Genomic DNA, 19,284 nt, shown 5'->3' on the forward strand with positions numbered 1-19,284 from the left:
TTTACTCTTTCCTTTTTTCTCTCTATACCAACTATTTATGTCGGGCTACTAATGAGCGCATAAGATACCATATAAATATGATGGGCATTCTGCATCTCTCAACACTGTGTATATACCATTTGGGTAAATTTTGAATTTTTATAATTATACATGTGTTTGAGAATATAGGAGCTGACGTTCGGTAAATCAATACCTATTCATGATATGGTTGTTTAAACAGTGAGAGATCATAATTGGTTATAAAAAAATCTGAATAAAAATAATTAAAACAAGCTCCTCGGTGAGCAATCAGTGTTCTCTGAACCAATAAGCTCCATAGTGAGCAATCAGTGTTCTTTGAACTCCTTGTGATAGACAAGTGATCCCAAGGTGTATATGAATAAACCTGTGTGTGTGTTTATATATTTTTCCTTTTCAAATTCCTATTAATTTTAAAGATACAATTAAAGGTTATATTTTAATGATACCTAAGGGTATATCTGGCCCTATTTATATTTCAAAGAGTGCCCCCAAGATAGAGTCTTCTTTTCTCTTTCTAGAATATTTGGTTTTCTGACTCTGGGGAGCAACACCAACCCTGTATTATGGTGAATCTACCCGAGTAATCATAGGTATTTGGTTTTCTTTAAAGAATTAACCCCCCTCGTGTGTTCATTTTGTGTGTAACTGTGTCATCCAGGCACAAACAAGGGGGTATCTTGTTGCGGATCATCACAAATGTTTCTTCCAACATATTTATGTATCTAAGGAAGACAATTTCCCCCTTCCCACACATCCCATGTTTAGCAACGTGACCACTTTAGACATGTGGTCATACAGACATTATTGTCACTTTTGTCCTATGCAGAGTATACAAACATTAATGTCACTATGTACTGCGCAGAGTATTTACTTACGCCCTAGAAAGGAGTGAAGCGCTTTAGTATAGACCTCATATGTGGTCTTATCACTTTTACTGTATGACATCTCCAGCCCGGGTGACTTAGGAGAAATCATTAGGCCTGTATGAAGAAGAGAGGAAAGAGAAAGAGGGAAAGGTCATTAGGATTCTACAAGCTAACCGGTGCTATTGCAAGATTGTAGTAATCACAAGGTCATTCATTTAAACCCATAACCTGTTTTCAATCAGTGCAATATTTTTTAAATGGTAAAATCAAGTAAGGCCATCCGAACCCAACAGAGCATAACTGGGCACACCTCTGATCAGCAAGCAGAAAATAAACCAACATGGAAATGACAGGACTTTATAGGCGGTGGTAAGAGATAGGCAAGAAGACACAGGAAGACTTGTATTTCACAAAACAACTTACATGTCATGTACAGACCTGGTGAAGGGTAGAGCCAAGCATTTATAAATGGGGTGTTTAAATGTAAGCTGTTCCCAGGAGGGGGGGAGACAAGGCTTACAGAGCTTCGTGTGTCAGGTCGGAAAACTGACGGAGTAATGTGGAATTTTAGTGTGAAAAGCTTTTGTGCTGTCATGGGGGAAGGTGCAGGCTGCAGGGGTCTGACGCAGGGTGCACACTGAGCTGGTTGTCATGGGTTATAAAGGGAACGGGGAGTGATTAAGGTAACTGGGAATGTGTAAACCCAATCACACGGCTCGGGCTTCTGAGATTATAAAATATATATATCAGCGGTTCCATCTGTGGTTGGTGCAAAAATCCCAGAATTCATTCCCATTGGTGGAAGGTCAATGCAACTACTACGATATAAAGGGTTAATGAATCTGGCATTGTGTAAAATAATGTAAAATGCAGAAAAGTGTAGGTCAAGCAGTCCTCAAAAGACCTCAATTACTTTTAACTACCACCCTCTAACATATGCTAATTTTTGTAATGTCAGATGCACACAAGAGAATCAGCCAGGGCAAAGGTCACTGGAGGGTAAGGAGCTCAATTCAGGCCTCCGAGGTCGGTCTCTCCTTTCCAAGAGAGCACCAGACACACTTCAAGCAGAAATCACTTAGAAATATTAAAATACATATTTTCCTTAAAATATATATATAAATGCTTGGCTATATATTTATTGTAAATTGATCATTCTTAAAATGTATCCACACTGGTGCATAATGTCATAAGCAGAGAAAATTTGTCTGCATTGTGACATCCTCCCCAGTCCCTCTGACATGCTGAGACTAGGGAGCATGTGGAAGCCACATTTAGGTTTGCCCTCCAGGAAGGTATTGAAAGGGAGATAACGATCTGTAGGATAGTGAAGAATAATGACCGGCTCTGAGATGCGTGCTTAACGTTAAATATAACCAAACACAAAAACTGTTGGATTGCCACTTTAAACCTCTGATTTGGCCAAAACAGTGGAAAGAATTTAGACACAAGGGGGACATTAATCAATGTAGTAACAATGATGCATCAGACTTGAGTATCTGTTGGCATGTAACAAGCTTTTGTGGGAACCACCACAATAATTTTCTCTATGCATTTCTACATCTAGTCAGTCAGGACACACAACTGATGTCCTGCAGCAATTTAATGCTTAGGTTAGGGTCAGCCAAAAATAGGGGAATACATCTAATCCAGGATATTCAACATGTGATATGCCAGCTGCTGTGGAACCAGACATCCCAGCATGCCCTGCCATAGATTTAGATGCCGTAATAGCTTAACTATGTCAGGGCATGCTGGGATGTGTGGTTCCACAGCAACTAGAAGGCTGCATGTTGAATATCCAAGGTCTAAGCCAATACAATAACATTTACAACTTGGCTCAATATGCATTTGTGCTCTAAGCTACATTGATAAATGTCCCATAATCAAACCCTTCAGATCAGATGATTATTACTATTGTACTGTGATCACACCAACAACACTATTGCACATACTAAAGCCTGTGTGTATCTACCACACGGTTATTAATTTACTGAGAGACTCAAATCCACGGACTCTGCAAGTGAGTGCACAACACTGTGGAGAGAAAACAATTTACGCAACAAGTTAAGTACGTTATAAAAAGTCTCTTATTAAGTCTGCAAATAGACAAAAGCTCTTTCCTAAGCTCAGCATAGAGAGCTACAACACAGATTCCACTGCTCATTTTGGAGTAAACAGAGGCGCTCTAGAAAGAATTCATTGTCCAAAGCATGCAACTTCTTAATACCAGTATTTATATAGCACAGAATGGTGTGCAGTGCTGCAACGCTTTGTTTAATCAGAATGTACAGAAATGGGTCAGCAGTGTACACTTGCAGCAAGAGGGCTAACCTCGAGCCAAAAGGCATCATCACTGGTTTTCTGGGTGAGAGAGGCCTCCAGTACTCAACAGGTGATTGTATTAAGCCTCCAACCAAATTCTACCTATCATTTTATAGAATCTACAGTATTTAAAAAATGATGGTGATATGGGCAACCTCTACATTTGTCCACTCTTTTGAGGGCTTGATTTCCCCCAGAATCTCTAGTCATCTAGATAATGGACAACTACCATTCAAGTGACACCGATATCCAGTAGGACTGGCATGCCACCTACAGCTAACCAGCAGTTACTGGTGCCCAACGCCTATCATTCTCTACTGCAAACCAATGGCAGCTGGCAGAGAGGTGCCCAGACTGGCTACAGTGTGGGCAAGCACGAGCTGGGCAAGGCCATACATCTATTAATCAGAGTTTTTATTGAGTGTATAAATGAATACAGACATTTCGGCAGTGAACAATCAGGTAAAAAGGCGAAACCATAAGTAACTGAAATGTCACCGTACATATTATAGTCACACATTTTGTGTATAATATTTGTATTCATAGCTGAAAAATAAGACACAAAAATAAAGCAAATACTAGGTATTCTTCAAGCAAATAAACTGTGTTATAAGATATCAACAATGCAAAAAATAAGAATTTACTTACCGATAATTCTATTTCTCGGAGTCCGTAGTGGATGCTGGGGTTCCTGAAAGGACCATGGGGAATAGCGGCTCCGCAGGAGACAGGGCACAAAAAGTAAAGCTTTAGGATCAGGTGGTGTGCACTGGCTCCTCCCCCTATGACCCTCCTCCAAGCCTCAGTTAGGATACTGTGCCCGGACGAGCGTACACAATAAGGAAGGATTTTGAATCCCGGGTAAGACTCATACCAGCCACACCAATCACACTGTACAACCTGTGATCTGAACCCAGTTAACAGTATGATAACAGCGGAGCCTCTGAAAAGATGGCTCACAACAATAATAACCCGATTTTTGTAACTATGTACAAGTATTGCAGATAATCCGCACTTGGGATGGGCGCCCAGCATCCACTACGGACTCCGAGAAATAGAATTATCGGTAAGTAAATTCTTATTTTCTCTATCGTCCTAGTGGATGCTGGGGTTCCTGAAAGGACCATGGGGATAATACCAAAGCTCCCAAACGGGCGGGAGAGTGCGGATGACTCTGCAGCACCGAATGAGAGAACTCCAGGTCCTCCTTAGCCAGGGTATCAAATTTGTAGGATTTTACCAACGTGTTTGCCCCTGACTAAATAGCCGCTCGGCAAAGTTGTAAAGCCGAGACCCCTCGGGCAGCCGCCCAAGATAAGCCCACCTTCCTTGTGGAATGGGCATTTACATATTTTGGCTGTGGCAGGCCTGCCACAGAATGTGCAAGCTGAATTGTATTACACATCCAACTAGCAATAGTCTGCTTAGAAGCAAGAGCACCCAGTTTGTTGGGTGCATACAGGATAACAGCAAGTCAGTTTTCCTGACTCCAGCCGTCCTGGAACCTATATTTACAGGGCCCTGACAACATCTAGCAACCTGGAGTCCTCCAAGTCCCTAGTAGGCGCAAGGCACCAAAATAAGCTGGTTCAGGTGAAACACTGACACCACCTTAGGGAGAGAACTGGGGACGAGTCCGCAGCTCTGCCCTGTCCAAATGGACAACCAGATATGGGCTTTTTTGAGAAAAAAAACCACCAATTTGACACTCGCCTGGTCCAGGCCAGGGCCAAGAGCATGGTCACTTTTCATGTGAGATGCTTCAAATCCACAGATTTGACTGGTTTTAAACCAATGTGATTTGAGGAATCCCAGAACTACGTTGAGATCCCACAGTGCCACTGGAGGCACAAAAGGGGGTTGTATATGCAATACTCCCTTGACAAACTTCTGGACTTCAGGAACTGAAGCCACTTCTTTCTGGAAGAAAATCGACAGGGCCGAAATTTGAACCTTAATGGACCCCAATTTGAGGCCCATAGACACTCCTGTTTGCAGGAAATGCAGGAATCGACCGAGTTGAAATTTCTTCGTGGGGCCTTTCTGGCCTCACACCACGCAACATATTTTTGCCACATGTGGTGATAATGTTGTGCGGTCACCTCCTTTCTGGCTTTGACCAGGGTAGGAATGACCTCTTCCGGAATGCCTTTTTCCCTTAGGATCCGGCGTTCCACCGCCATGCCGTCAAACGCAGCTGCGGTAAGTCTTGGAACAGACATGGTACTTGCTGAAACAAGTCCCTTCTTAGCGGCAGAGGCCATAAGTCCTCTGTGAGCATCTCTTGAAGTTCCGGGTACCAAGTCCTTCTTGGCCAATCCGGAGCCATGAGTATAGTTCTTACTCCTCTACGTCTTATAAGTCTCAGTACCTTAGGTATGAGAAGCAGAGGATGGAACACATACACCGACTGGTACATCCATGGTGTTACCAGAACGTCCACAGCTATTGCCTGAGGGTCTCTTAACCTGGCGCAATACCTGTCCCGTTTTTTGTTCAGACGGGACGCCATCATGTCCACCTTTGGTATTTCCCAACGGTTTACAATCATGTGGAAAACTTCCCGATGAAGTTTCCACTCTGCCGGGTGGAGGTCGTGCCTGCTGAGGAAGTCTGCTTCCCAGTTTCCATTCCCGGAATGAAACACTGCTGACAGTGCTATCACATGATTTTCCGCCCAGCGAAAAGTCCTTGCAGTTTTTGCCATTGCCCTCCTGCTTCTTGTGCCGCCCTGTCTATTTACGTGGGCGACTGCCGTGATGTTTTTCCCACTGGATCAATACCGGCTGACCTTGAAGCAGAGGTCTTGCTAAGCTTAGAGTATTATAAATTTACCCTTAGCTCCAGTATATTTATGTGGAGAAAAGTCTCCAGACTTGATCACACTCCCTGGAAATTTTTTCCTTGTGTGACTGCTCCCCAGCCTCTCGGGCTGGCCTCCGTGGTCACCAGCATCCAATCCTGAATGCCGAATCTGCGGCCCTCTAGAAGATGAGCACTCTGTAACCACCACAGGAGAGACACCCTTGTCCTTGGATATAGGGTTATCCGCTGATGCATCTGAAGATGCGATCCGGACCATTTGTCCAGCAGATCCCACTGAAAAATTCTTGCGTGAAATCTGCCGAATGGAATTGCTTCGTAGGAAGTCACCATCTTTACCAGGACCCTTGTGCAATGATGCACTGATTTTAGGAGGTTCCTGACTAGCTCGGATAACTCCCTGGCTTTCTCTTCCTGGAGAAACACCTTTTTCTGGATTGTGTCCAGAATCATCCCTAGGCACAGCAGACTTGTCGTCGGGATCAGCTGCGATTTTGGAATATTTAGAATCCACCCGTGCTGTTGTAGCAGTATCCGAGATAGTGCTACTCCGACCTCCAACTGTTCCCTGGACTTTGCCCTTATCAGGAGATCGTCCAAGTAAGGGATAATTAAGACGCCTTTTCTTCGAAGAAGAATCAACATTTCGGCCATTACCTTGGTAAAGACCCGGGGTGCCGTGGACAATCCAAACGGCAGCGTCTGAAACTGATAGTGACAGTTCTGTATCACGAACCTGAGGTACCCTTAGTGAGAAGGGCAAATTTTTGACATGGAGGTAAGCATCCCTGATGTCTCGGGACACTATATAGTCCCCTTCTTCCTGGTTCGTTATCACTGCTCTGAGTGACTCCATCTTGATTTGAACCTTTGTAAGTGTTCACATTTTTTTAGATTTAGAATAGGTCTCACCTAGCCTTCTGGCTTCAGAACCACAATATAATGTGGAATAATACCCCTTTTCTTGTTGTAGGAGGGGTAATTTGATTATCACCTGCTGGGAATACAGCTTGTGAATTGTTTCCCATACTGCCTCCTTGTCGGAGGGAGACCTTGGTAAACCAGACTTCAGGAGCCTGCGAAGGGGAAACGTCTCGACATTCCAATCTGTACCCCTGGGATACTACATGTAGGATCCAGGGGTCCTGTACGGTCCCAGCGTCATGCTGAGAGCTTGGCAGAAGCGGTGGAACGCTTCTGTTCCTGGGAATGGGCTGCCTGCTGCAGTCTTCTTCCCTTTCCTCTATCCCTGGGCAGATATGACTCTTATAGGGACGAAAGGACTGAGGCTGAAAAGACGATGTCTTTTTCTGCAGAGATGTGACTTAGGGTAAAAACGGTGGATTTTCCAGCAGTTGCCGTGGCCACCAGGTCCGATGGACCGACCCCAAATAACTCCTCTTCCTTTATACGGCAATACACCTTTGTGCCGTTTGGAATCTGCATCACCTGACCACTGTCGTGTCCATAAACATCTTCTGGCAGATATGGACATCGCACTTACTCTCGATGCCAGAGTGCAAATATCCCTCTGTGCATCTCGCATATATAGAAAATGCATCCTTTAAATGCTCTATAGTCAATAAAATACTGTCCCTGTCAAGGGTATCAATATTTTTAGTCAGGGAATCCGACCAAGCCACCCCAGCTCTGTACATCCAGGCTGAGGCGATCGCTGGTCGCAGTATAACACCAGTATGTGTGTATATACTTTTTATGATATTTTCCAGCCTCCTGTCAGCTGGCTCCTTGAGGACGGCCCTATCTATAGACGGTACCGCCACTTGTTTTGATAAGCGTGTGAGCGCCTTATCCACCCTAAGGGGTGTTTCCCAACGCGCCCTAACTTCTGGCGGGAAAGGGTATACCGCCCATAATTTTCTATCGGGGGGAACCCACGCATCATCACACACTTCATTTAATTTATCTGATTCAGGAAAAACTACGGTAGTTTTTTCACATCCCACATAATACCCTCTTTTGTGGTACTTGTAGTATCAGAAATATGTAACACCTCCTTCATTGCCCTTAACGTGTGGCCCTAATAAGGAATACGTTTGTTTATTCACCGTCGACACTGGATTCAGTGTCCGTGTCTGTGTCGACCGACTAAAGTAAACGGGCGTTTTAAAACCCCTGACGGTGTTTCTGAGACGTCTGGACCGGTACTAATTGTTTGTCGGCCGTCTCATGTCGTCAAACGACCTTGCAGCGTGTTGACATTATCACGTAATTCCCTAAATAAGCCATCCATTCCGGTGTCGACTCCCTAGAGAGTGACATCACCATTACAGGCAATTGCTCCGCCTCCTCACCAACATCGTCCTCATACATGTCGACACACACGTACCGACACACAGCACACACACAGGGAATGCTCTGATAGAGGACAGGACCCACTAGCCCTTTGGAGAGACAGAGGGAGAGTTTGCCAGCACACACCAAAAACGCTATAATTATATAGGGACAACCTTATATAAGTGTTTTCCCTTATAGCATCTTTTATATATTTCTAACGCCAAATTAGCGCCCCCCCTCTCTGTTTTAACCCTGTTTCTGTAGTGCAGTGCAGGGGAGAGCCTGGGAGCCTTCCCTCCAGCCTTTCTGTGAGGAAAAATGGCGCTGTGTGCTGAGGAGATAGGCCCCGCCCCTTTTTCGGCGGGCTCGTCTCCCGCTCTTTAATGGATTCTGGCAGGGGTTAAATATCTCCATATAGCCCCCGGAGGCTATATGTGAGGTATTTTTAGCCAAAAAAGGTTTTCATTTGCCTCCCAGGGCGCCCCCCTCCCAGCGCCCTGCACCCTCAGTGACTGCCGTGTGAAGTGTGCTGAGAGGAAATGGCGCACAGCTGCAGTGCTGTGCGCTACCTTAAGAAGACTGAGGAGTCTTCTGCCGCCGATTCTGGACCTCTTCTCGTTTCAGCATCTGCAAGGGGGCCGGCGGCGAGGCTCCGGTGACCATCCAGGCTGTACCTGTGATCGTCCCTCTGGAGCTAATGTCCAGTAGCCAAAGAAGCCAATCCATCCTGCACGCAGGTGAGTTCACTTCTTCTCCCCTAAGTCCCTCGTTGCAGTGATCCTGTTGCCAGCAGGACTCACTGTAAAATAAAAAACCTAAGCTAAACTTTTCTAAGCAGCTCTTTAGGAGAGCCACCTAGATTGCACCCTTCTCGGCCGGGCACAAAAATCTAACTGAGGCTTGGAGGAGGGTCATAGGGGGAGGAGCCAGTGCACACCACCTGATCCTAAAGCTTGACTTTTTGTGCCCCGTCTCCTGCAGAGCCGCTATTCCCCATGGTCCTTTCAGGAACCCCAGCATCCACTAGGACGATAGAGAAATGCTCTTCGTTTTAAATGGTGTTGAGATGTTTAGAAATCAAGAAAAGAATGAATTAAAGAAGGTGTTAAAGAAAGATGTTATGTATGGTGTATATATAGGAAAGAGACGAAGAAGGGGTTAAAGGGGGAAGAGGGGAGGGTGAAGTTCCTCTGGCAAGTGGGAGTAGAATAATAACAGGTTATTAGCTATAAATAAATAATGAGAAGAGAAAAAAAGAAAAGGAGGTCAAAGATTTAGCGGAGGCCCGGAAGAGAGAGGGGCCATACATCTTAATTCACAAATTGGCTACATGTGGCTCTAGTTTGGTTCAGTGTGCTTCATCAGTAGCGTCCGCAGTGCTGCCAGTTTCGCCAGTGCCTCTATGCAAATGATTATATATAGGTTTGCAACCACTTGGCAACATGAATGCACAATGCTACTTGCCATTACTCGAAGTACTTCAGGTTCCGGTATGAAAATACAAGGTGCTGCAAATATGACAGGGGTTTCTTAATTCATATACTTAAAAAATGGAATTGATCTGAATATTTGTATTTTTATAAAATATTAAAATTGACATATCTTCAAACTGTTTCACATTTCATTTACTGTAAATCAAGATCATACAAAAAGGGTCTAAATGACATGAGATGAATGAAACCAGTACCTGGAGAGGAAACTCTATCCCGATACTTAGGCACGGAGTCATCCAGTGTTTGAAGCATTACCCACATAGTCAGGGTGAAGAGTCCAGCCAGGAAGCCATAAAATACCAGGTAAAATAGCAGAATCAGAGCTGTGGAAAGAAACAGATAATCGTTAGTTTATTACTAGTACCAAAACAGATCTTGCAGGTAAAGTATAGCCTGACTATTAAAAAGGCCTTACGGCAATGTTTATGTTCCTGTGTCATTCTACTACAACTCTCTCCCTGATATCATAACGGGCTATAGGTTACAAGGAGATCTTAAGATTCTGTCTACAGTGCTGTTGATTTAGGTCAAAAATCTAAACTGATAAAGCACTGCATGACAGTTATTCTTGCAGTCACATTACTGGCCTTGCAACCATGTACACATTAACCATCTGCACAATCAAACTCTTTGTTTTCACATCCCAGATGCAATAAAATAGAGAGCTAGAATCACCACCACCCCTGGCAACATCTGTTTCCTCTACGGGACAGAACCTGCAGCACGCTGGACAGATTTAGTTATGGAAAAGGTATATTGTTTAGGTCAGCTGTACAAAAACTTGGCTGTAAGGCATCTATGTATCAACCATTTTTTATTTTAATATTATTTATTTATTTTTTGGAGGGAAGGGGGGGGGGGGGAAAGAGTGCTGGGTGCACCTTAACAGCAGCGCACCCAGCACTTAGCACGGGGGAAGCCCCTTAACCCAGCTAATACCGTGAATTAGGGCACGAGAATGTGGCACAGGGCTGGTCACGCAAGTAATTGGATTTGAATTGCGGCCACTTTAGACGGGAGGTTATTGTCTCAAACAATTGAATCACCCACTTAAAAAAGCCTCAGAATTAGTAGAATTTCCCTTAGCAAATGAGGCACATATCTGGGCACAAGTACCTTGAGGGACAATCCAATTGTTTCCTGAGCCCCCTGCTGGGCATCTATAGCAATGGGTATCTATCGGAGCTATTCAATTTTTGCTCTGATCAGATGGCCATTACCAGTTAAGGCGCCTGACAGCTCCAGGTTTAGCTGCACAAAGCAACTAAATCAGTCTTAAGCAATTGAATGGGCGTCAAAACTATGGCCTAAACACTTTTTTTCGCACCTAAGAAAAAAAATGTGACTGCCGTGGCTAATGGGCGTCTATTGGAGCAACAATTGAATAGCTCAGAGACTCCCATTCCTTCAGACACCCAGCAGATAGCACGTGCCATAATTGAATCGGGCCCTATATATCTTCTTTCATTTTGTATTTTACTTCTAAATCATGTAAATAAGGCATTTAAGCTGGGTACACATGGGGCCAACATGTCGGCGGACCCACCGTTGTGTAGACAGAGCGGCCGATTCAGGTAAGTATATACACTTACCGATCGAGGTCATTCACAGACATATTGGGTGTATACACCCGCCAACGATATATCAACTGTTCGCTCGAATGCCCAATATATCGTCTAGTGTGTACCCGCTCTGGAACTAACATATCCACAACTCTCACTGCCCACGTGACAAATATTGCCATCGATATTTTGACATAGAAAGAAGCTTAGTCACCAAAATTACTCCGATCCATGTCCTGCTATACAAATATAATCATGGATCTTTTGGAGAGTTTACCATTAGGACTTGTATAAATAAATCAACCCACCAAACATCCAGATCAGAATACATATGTATTCCCAATGGATGGGATGCCGGCTGTCAGTATCCAGACAGTGGTATCCCGCCTGCCAGAATGCCAGCAGCCGAGCGAGCACCACAAGTCCCCTTGCGGGCTGGCTGTCGCTGCGCTCGCCACAGGATCTATTCCCACTCTATGGGTGTCGTGTGCGCTGGTATTTCGGCTGTCGGGATTCCGGCGTCTGTATCCTGACCACCGGCAAAAAGATTGCCTCCCTCCAGATCAGCGATCAATTTGGGCTAGATGTGCCCAATTTGAGGCAATACGGTCTCTCATACATTACACCATTAGCTATAAAACTTTTTTTCCTATATTTAAGGGCAGCACGGTTGGTATAATGTATTGATAGCACTGAGGTCTTGGGTTCGATTACTACCAAGACCCTCTGTGCAGAGTGTGTATGTTCTCACCATGTCAGAATGGGTTCCCTCTGGGTACTCCGGCATGCGCCAACAATACAAAAACATACTAGTATATTAAATGGATTAGGGCAAAAAAAATGTAACCCTAGGATCTGATCAAAATGGCCAAATAGGATCTGTAAAGCGCTGCAGTATATATAAACCTGGCCAGTGCATAGACAAGCCCTCACCCAGACCAGCACCTTTTCTGAAAATACCTGTATTGCATTTCCTACATACAGCGAATATCACACGTACAGCAACGCAACACGTGGCAAGTGGCTGCTGTGAACAATACCTGGTACGGCAATGGGATCCCCAACTACCTGTATATTACCAGCACTCTCCTGAAGGATATTGTATATAAGTAAGGATATTGTAAAGCGAGACTTGGCTGCCCAACAAGCAGTAGAACCACTTATAATGAAAGTATCTTGATCTAACAGTGGTAATACACAGCAACCTATATTTAGGCCAAAACTGGACATAACGATAGTGTTCCAAATGCTTTGGCTGTAGAACCAGCCAGTGTAACAGGGTCTTCTCTTATTGTACAGAAATGATCTCTTGGCCATATGACCCAGCCCGCTACAGTATATCCACCATGTGTGCCTTGGAGAGGTTTGCTGGGCATTGTAAAAGGTTTGCAGTCTCACTCCTCATACAGATGATACAATTCTATTTTAGGAATCCTCATCCCCAACCTGGATTTTCTTACCAAGAAGCTTATTCCACATGGGTGGCACTTGATATCCTGGCGCCCATCATACCGGCGCCGGGATCCCTACAACTATTTTCCCTCTTGGGGGTCCACGACACCCCTGGAGGGAGAATAGATAGCGTGGCGCATGTAACTCGCCACCGTGCCCGCAGCGAGCCCACAAGGGGCTCTTTTGCACTCGCCCCGCAGCCGGCATTCCGGCTGTCGAGATCCCGGCACCGGTATGCTGGGCGCCAGGATCCTGACAGCCGGGCAAGCGTAGGAGACCCCTTCCACACACACAAAGCATAAGCAGAAAAATAAAAACTACACACACACACACACACACACACACACACACACAGACACACTATCCTAATAATCCATTAGCATTGATCTGTGAAAGATTCTTTGTAAACTACCACCAGGGGCTATTTTAATGCAGATTACCCTTGTTAAAAAGTTGAATGATGTAAAATGTTAGTCACTCATTTTAGAGTCTGGAGACTAGGAATCCAGTGGCTCTCCAAGAGTAGCAGAAGAACTATAAATTCCAGCATGCACTACCAGTATCTAGTAATGCATGGGGCATATTTTAGTTAGAAAGTTATTGTGGGCCATTACACAATGGGATTGTAGTAGAGTCTGATAAACACCAAAGATCAGGGGTATCATCAAACATACAGCCCTCCAGCTGCTGTCACACTAAAAATCCCAGCATGCCTTGCCAGTTTAAGAGAGCGCCAATAGCCACACGTTGTCAAGGCCTGCTGGGATGTGTAGTTCCATAGCAGTTGGTGGACCACATGTTGAATACCCCAGTTCTACAAATTGCATCCAAAATAAGTAACTCCATTTATCTCCAAGTACTTCCGCCAATAGAAAACGCCATAATACTTTTTGATGTAATGAGTTCTAGGAAACAGAGCAGGAATAATGCGCACATCCTTCAGAAATGGATAACTCTCACAGGTTGGCGTCTGTAATAGAAACACAGAGGCGCCAGTGATATTTTGCTGCTCTAGCATAGGAATAGTACAAGTTCATTCATCAGCGTATAGCTGGTTCTTTGCAGTCAGATGACCAAACACCAGCTTAGTGTGTACCGTAATCTAAACGTTGTCATCAACATGTAGCAGAGTGTAAGGCACAGTCGCCTGCAGTGTGTGTATATAGTGACCCTCGGGGTGTTTATGTTCTGTAAACCAAGTAATATTAGACCTCTAGTGTCTCACCAAGCCCTACTCTGGCCTGTTACAAGATACACACCTCTGCACGCATTCTGTGTTTATGTGTGGTTAGCATTGTGTTAGATTCATAAGTCAGACTGTCCATTGCTGCAGTATAAACAAATAATAAAGACTATTGGGCCCTACACACTGGCCGATCCGCCGCCGACGAATACGGCCGACTAGCGACCCGGCGGCGGGAGGGCAGTGACGGGGGGAGTGAAGTTTCTTCACTCCCCCCATCACGCGGCTCCATTGAAGTGCAGGCAAATATGGACGAGATCGTCCATATTGGCCTGCATGCACAGCCGACGAGGGACCAGCGATGAACGAGAGCGGGGCCGCGCATCGTTCATCGCTGGAGCCTCCACACTGAAAGATATGAACGAGTTCTCGTTCATTTATGAACGAGATCGTTCATATCTTTCAAACAAATCGGCCAGTGTATAGGGCCTATATGGGTCAAGTTACCTAACGGCGATGCAGTGCGTTCCTATGCCACACATACAGTAGCCCCTAAAAATTGTAAATTTTAATGTCAGTCTGGATACTAAAACATGCAATTTGGGTACGAAAATGGTGCGACTGAGTGGGCCTCTGTTAGCACTCACCTGCAATTTGCCTAATAGACTCCAGTCATGTAGAATGACAAAACATTCCAGCAATGTAAAAACCCTATGGTTACGAGATTTTACGTGCACTCTTTGTTCTGCAACAGGAATGACCAAAACAGCGAAAGACGTGAAATGGGTCCAAAAGATAACACTGCCGAGCACCTCTGGAGGAAATCTAGCTCTCTGGCGGACTTCCTTCATTTCAAGTTTGTTTTCTCTTCCTATAGCCCTGCCAAGCAATCCTTTTTCCAATCACTCATCTCTTCTCAGTCCTCCATTCCCCAGCAACTCTTTAATACTTTCAACACTCTCCTTCGCCTCCCCCTCCCTCCTCTTCTCCCACTTACTTTACAGCCTTCTCCCCAAGAACTGGAGGCAATCCAACACAAAATCTCCTCCCGTCTCCCTTTGGAAGCCCCCCTCCCCCACCATGCTATCCCTCCTATCATCCACCTTATGCTCTTTTCTCCCAGTCACAGACAAAGATGTCCACTCCCTCATCAAATCCTTCCCACCCCCCACCCCACCCCCTTACCTGCCTACTGGACACCCTCCCCTCCCTCTCCCCCACTGCCTGCTCTACCGGCATCTTTCATTCACCATTCAAACATGCACCTCTCAACTATTCTCAAAAACCCCAACCTCGACTCTTCCTCACCACTAGCTACCGCCCCATCTCTCTTCTCCCATATGCCACCAAACTACTTGAGCGGCTGGTATTTAGCCATCTCACCAGCTACCTTTCTGACCACTCCATCCTTGATCCTCTTCAATCTGGCTTTCGCCCACTCCACTGAAACTGCCCTGGTCAAAGTCACCAATGACCTGCTTTTGGCCAAATCCAGGGATCACGTCTCTGCTCATCCTTGTGGATATCTCTGCAGTCTTCGACACTGTGGATCATCCTCTCCTCCTCCGCACCCTCCAGTCAATTGGCCTCTCTAGCACTGTCCTTGCCTGGTTCACCTCTTACCTTGCTAACCGCTCCTTCTCCATGTCTGCTTCTGGCTCCACCTCACCCCCTTCCACCCTCCCCATTGGTGTCCCCCAAAGTTCTGTCCTTGGTCCCCATCTCTTTTCCCTGAACACCTCTTCCCTGGGTGCGCTCATAAGCTCCTTCAGCCTCCAATACGACCTCTATGCAGATGATACGCAACTATACCTCTCCTGACCTCTCTGCCTCTGTAATCTCTTGGGTATCCAGCTGCCTCTCTGCCATCTTCTTCAGGATGTCTGAACGCTCCCTGAAGTTCAGCTTGGCCAATACCAAATGCATCATCTTTCCCCCCATCCAGAGTCCCCCCCCCCCCCCCCCCAATATTTCTATCACTGTTGACAACACTATCATCTTCCCCGTTCCCCATCTCCACTGCTTGGGCGTCACTCTTGACTCCTACCTCTCCTTCGCCCCACACATCCAATCTCTGGCTCAATCCTGTCGATTCCAGCTAAACAACATCGCTCGCATCAGGCCATTCTTCTCCAAGAGTGCAACTAGACTTTTTATCCACTAACTATTCATCTCATGGATCGACTATTGTAACATTCTCCTCACTAACCTCCCACTCTCCCATCTCGCTCCACTCCGATCTGTTCTCAATTCCCCAGCTAGACTTCTCTTCCTTTTCTGCCGCTCCACATCTGCCACTCTCCTTCAACAAAACCTACACTGGCTCCCATTCCCCCACAGAATCCTGTTCAAACTCCTCAACCTCACATAAAAGGCCCTCACTGCACCATACATCTCCAACCTCATCTCCCTAAATACTCCCACCTGCCCACTCCTGTCGGCCAATGACCGTCGTCTCTCCTCTTACCTGGTCACTTCATACCATGCACGAATCCAAGATTTTGCCCGCGCTGCCCCTCTTAAATTGAAACAAGCTCTCTTGCTCTATTAGCCTCTCCCCGATCTTGCAAAGCTTTAAACGGGCACTGAAAACCCACCTGTTCATCAAAGCGTACCCTTCCGCATAACCTAGTCTTGAGGCCGATCACCCATCCTCAAACCTTGGCCACCTCTGCCTCGCTTACTTCCCGACACCAGGCCACCTTCTGCTTGCTTGTACCTCATGTCACCTGTGTCTCCCTCTCCCCCTAGTAAGCTCCTTAGAGCAGGGCCCTTTCCCCCCTTCTCACAGCCCTCTTCTCTTGCACTTCAATTACAGCTCTCTCCTACTCCATGACTGTCTATAACTGCAGTTCCTCCTTTGTGACTGTTCATCTCTTCCAATTGCTGCCCGCCCTCAGTAGTATGTCCATTTCTCCTTTGCTTCCTTACATCTTAGCTGTATTGTGTACTGAGAACTGTGGTGCTAATTATTACCTGTGCTCTGTTTTAGTTTTCTGTGACGTTAAGTTCTTTATATCCCTGTATTGTTCTAATGTGTGTTGTATGTATGGCGCTGCGAAACACTTGTGGCGCCTTATAAATAAATTGTAATAAACAACAACTGGTACAGGCAACACTCAACACTAAGGTTTGGGTTATTCTTTAACATTTAAAATAAGAATTTACTCACCGGTAATTCTATTTCTCGTAGTCCGTAGTGGATGCTGGGAACTCCGTAAGGACCATGGGGAATAGACGGGCTCCGCAGGAGACTGGGCACTCTTAAAAGAAAGATTAGGTACTATATCTGGTGTGCACTGGCTCCTCCCTCTATGCCCCTCTTACAGACCTCAGTTAGGGAAACTGTGCCCGGAAGAGCTGACATTACCAGGAAAGGATTTGGAATCCAGGGTAAGACTCATACCAGCCACACCAATCACACCGTACAACTTGTGATAACCTTACCCAGTTAACAGTATGAACAACAACTGAGCCTCAGTAACAGATGGCTCATAACAATAACCCTTTAGTTAAGCAATAACTATATACATGTATTGCAGAGAGTCCGCACTTGGGACGGGCGCCCAGCATCCACTACGGACTACGAGAAATAGAATTACCGGTGAGTAAATTCTTATTTTCTCTGACGTCCTAGTGGATGCTGGGAACTCCGTAAAGACCATGGGGATTATACCAAAGCTCCCAAACGGGCGGGAGAGTGCGGATAACTCTGCAGCACCGAATGAGCAAAGGCAAGGTCCTCCTCAGCCAGGGTATTAAACTTGTAGAACTTAGCAAATGTGTTTGAACCCGACCAAGTACCAGCTCGGCAAAGCTGTAAAGCCGAGACCCCTCGGGCAGCCGCCCAAGAAGAGCCCACCTTCCTTGTGGAATGGGCTTTTACTGATTTAGGATGCAGCAATTCTGCCGCAGAATGAGCTTGCTGAATCGTGCTACAGATCCAGCGCGCAATAGTTTGCTTTGAAGCAGGAGCATCCAGCTTGTTGGGCGCATGCAGGATAAACAGCGAGTCAGTTTTCCTGACTCCAGCCGTCCTGGCTATATATATTTTCAAAGCCCTGACTACATCTAGTAACTTGGAGTCCTCCAAGTCCCTAGTAGCCGCAGGCACCACAATAGGTTGGTTCAAATGAAACGCTGATACCACCTTAGGGAGAAATTGGGGACGAGTCCTCAATTCTGCCCTGTCCATATGGAAGATCAGATAAGAGCTTTTACACGACAAAGCCGCCAATTCTGACACACGCCTAGCCGAAGCCAAGAGCAATAGCATTACCACTTTCCACGTGAGATATTTTAGCTCCACGGTCTTAAGTGGCTCAAACCAGTGGGATTTCAGGAAATCCAACACAACGTTAAGATCCCAAGGTGCCCCTGGAGGCACAAAAGGGGGCTGAATATGCAGCACTCCCTTAACAAACGTCTGAACTTCAGGCAGTGAAGCCAGTTCTTTTTGAAAGAAAATAGATAGTGCCGAAATCTGGACCTTTATGGATCCTAATTTTAGGCCCATAGTCACTCCTGACTGTAGGAAGTGCAGGAATCGACCCAGCTGGAATTCTTCTGTAGGGGCCTTCCTGGCCTCACACCAAGCAACATAGTGTTCACTCTAGGCTGTTTTAGCAGGGCGCCGCGCCCTGCCCGTTTTGTAGCAGGCAAAACCCGCCTTGCCCCTTTTGCGGCGCCCTGCTAGAACAGCTGCCCGCTCCCTGCCCTCCCGGCGTGTATAGATGCCGTGCGCATGCGCGCGGCATCAATTCACGCATTGGGAGAGGGCTGGGGGAAGCCCAGCACCGACGGAGGTGCTGGGCACGCCCCCAACAGTGACGTCGCCGGCCACAGACGCTCTCTATAGTAGCGTCTGTGGGCCGCACCGCCCCCTAAAATGACGTAGGTGTGGCCGCCCCCCCATTTTGGCCGCGCACACATGTGCCCCTGTAGTCCGACGCCCTGCCCCTTTTCACTCCTAGAGCGAACACTAAAGCAACATATTTTCCCCATATACGGTGATAATGTTGTGCTGTCACGTCTTTCCTAGCCTTTATCAGCGTAGGAATCACTTCATCCGGAATGCCCTTTTCAGTTAGGATCCGGCGTTCAACCGCCATGCCGTCAAACGCAGCCGCGGTAAGTCTTGGAACAGACAGGGCCCCTGCAGTAACAGGTCCTGTCTGAGAGGCAGAGGCCATGGTTCCTCTGAGATCATTTCTTGTAGTTCTGGGTACCAAGTTCTTCTTGGCCAATCCGGAACGATGAGT

The 19,284-nt window shown here is 46.1% G+C and overlaps 1 protein-coding gene across 1 annotated transcript in view; it reads right to left on the reverse strand.

Moving 5' to 3' along the window:
• ATP1B3 (ATPase Na+/K+ transporting subunit beta 3) overlaps positions 1-19,284 on the reverse strand; it is a 54,604-nt gene that overhangs the window by 14,098 nt on the left and 21,222 nt on the right. Inside the window, exons 2-3 of the mRNA XM_063915585.1 lie at positions 10,021-10,149; positions 897-1,001 (exon numbers count right to left, since the gene is read on the reverse strand). Coding sequence (XP_063771655.1) covers positions 897-1,001; positions 10,021-10,149 — 234 coding nt within the window. The remainder of the gene's footprint in view (positions 1-896; positions 1,002-10,020; positions 10,150-19,284) is intronic.

The sequence above is a fragment of the Pseudophryne corroboree genome, chromosome 4 (assembly GCF_028390025.1).
Source record: "Pseudophryne corroboree isolate aPseCor3 chromosome 4, aPseCor3.hap2, whole genome shotgun sequence".
In the NCBI taxonomy this organism is placed as follows: domain Eukaryota; kingdom Metazoa; phylum Chordata; class Amphibia; order Anura; family Myobatrachidae; genus Pseudophryne; species Pseudophryne corroboree.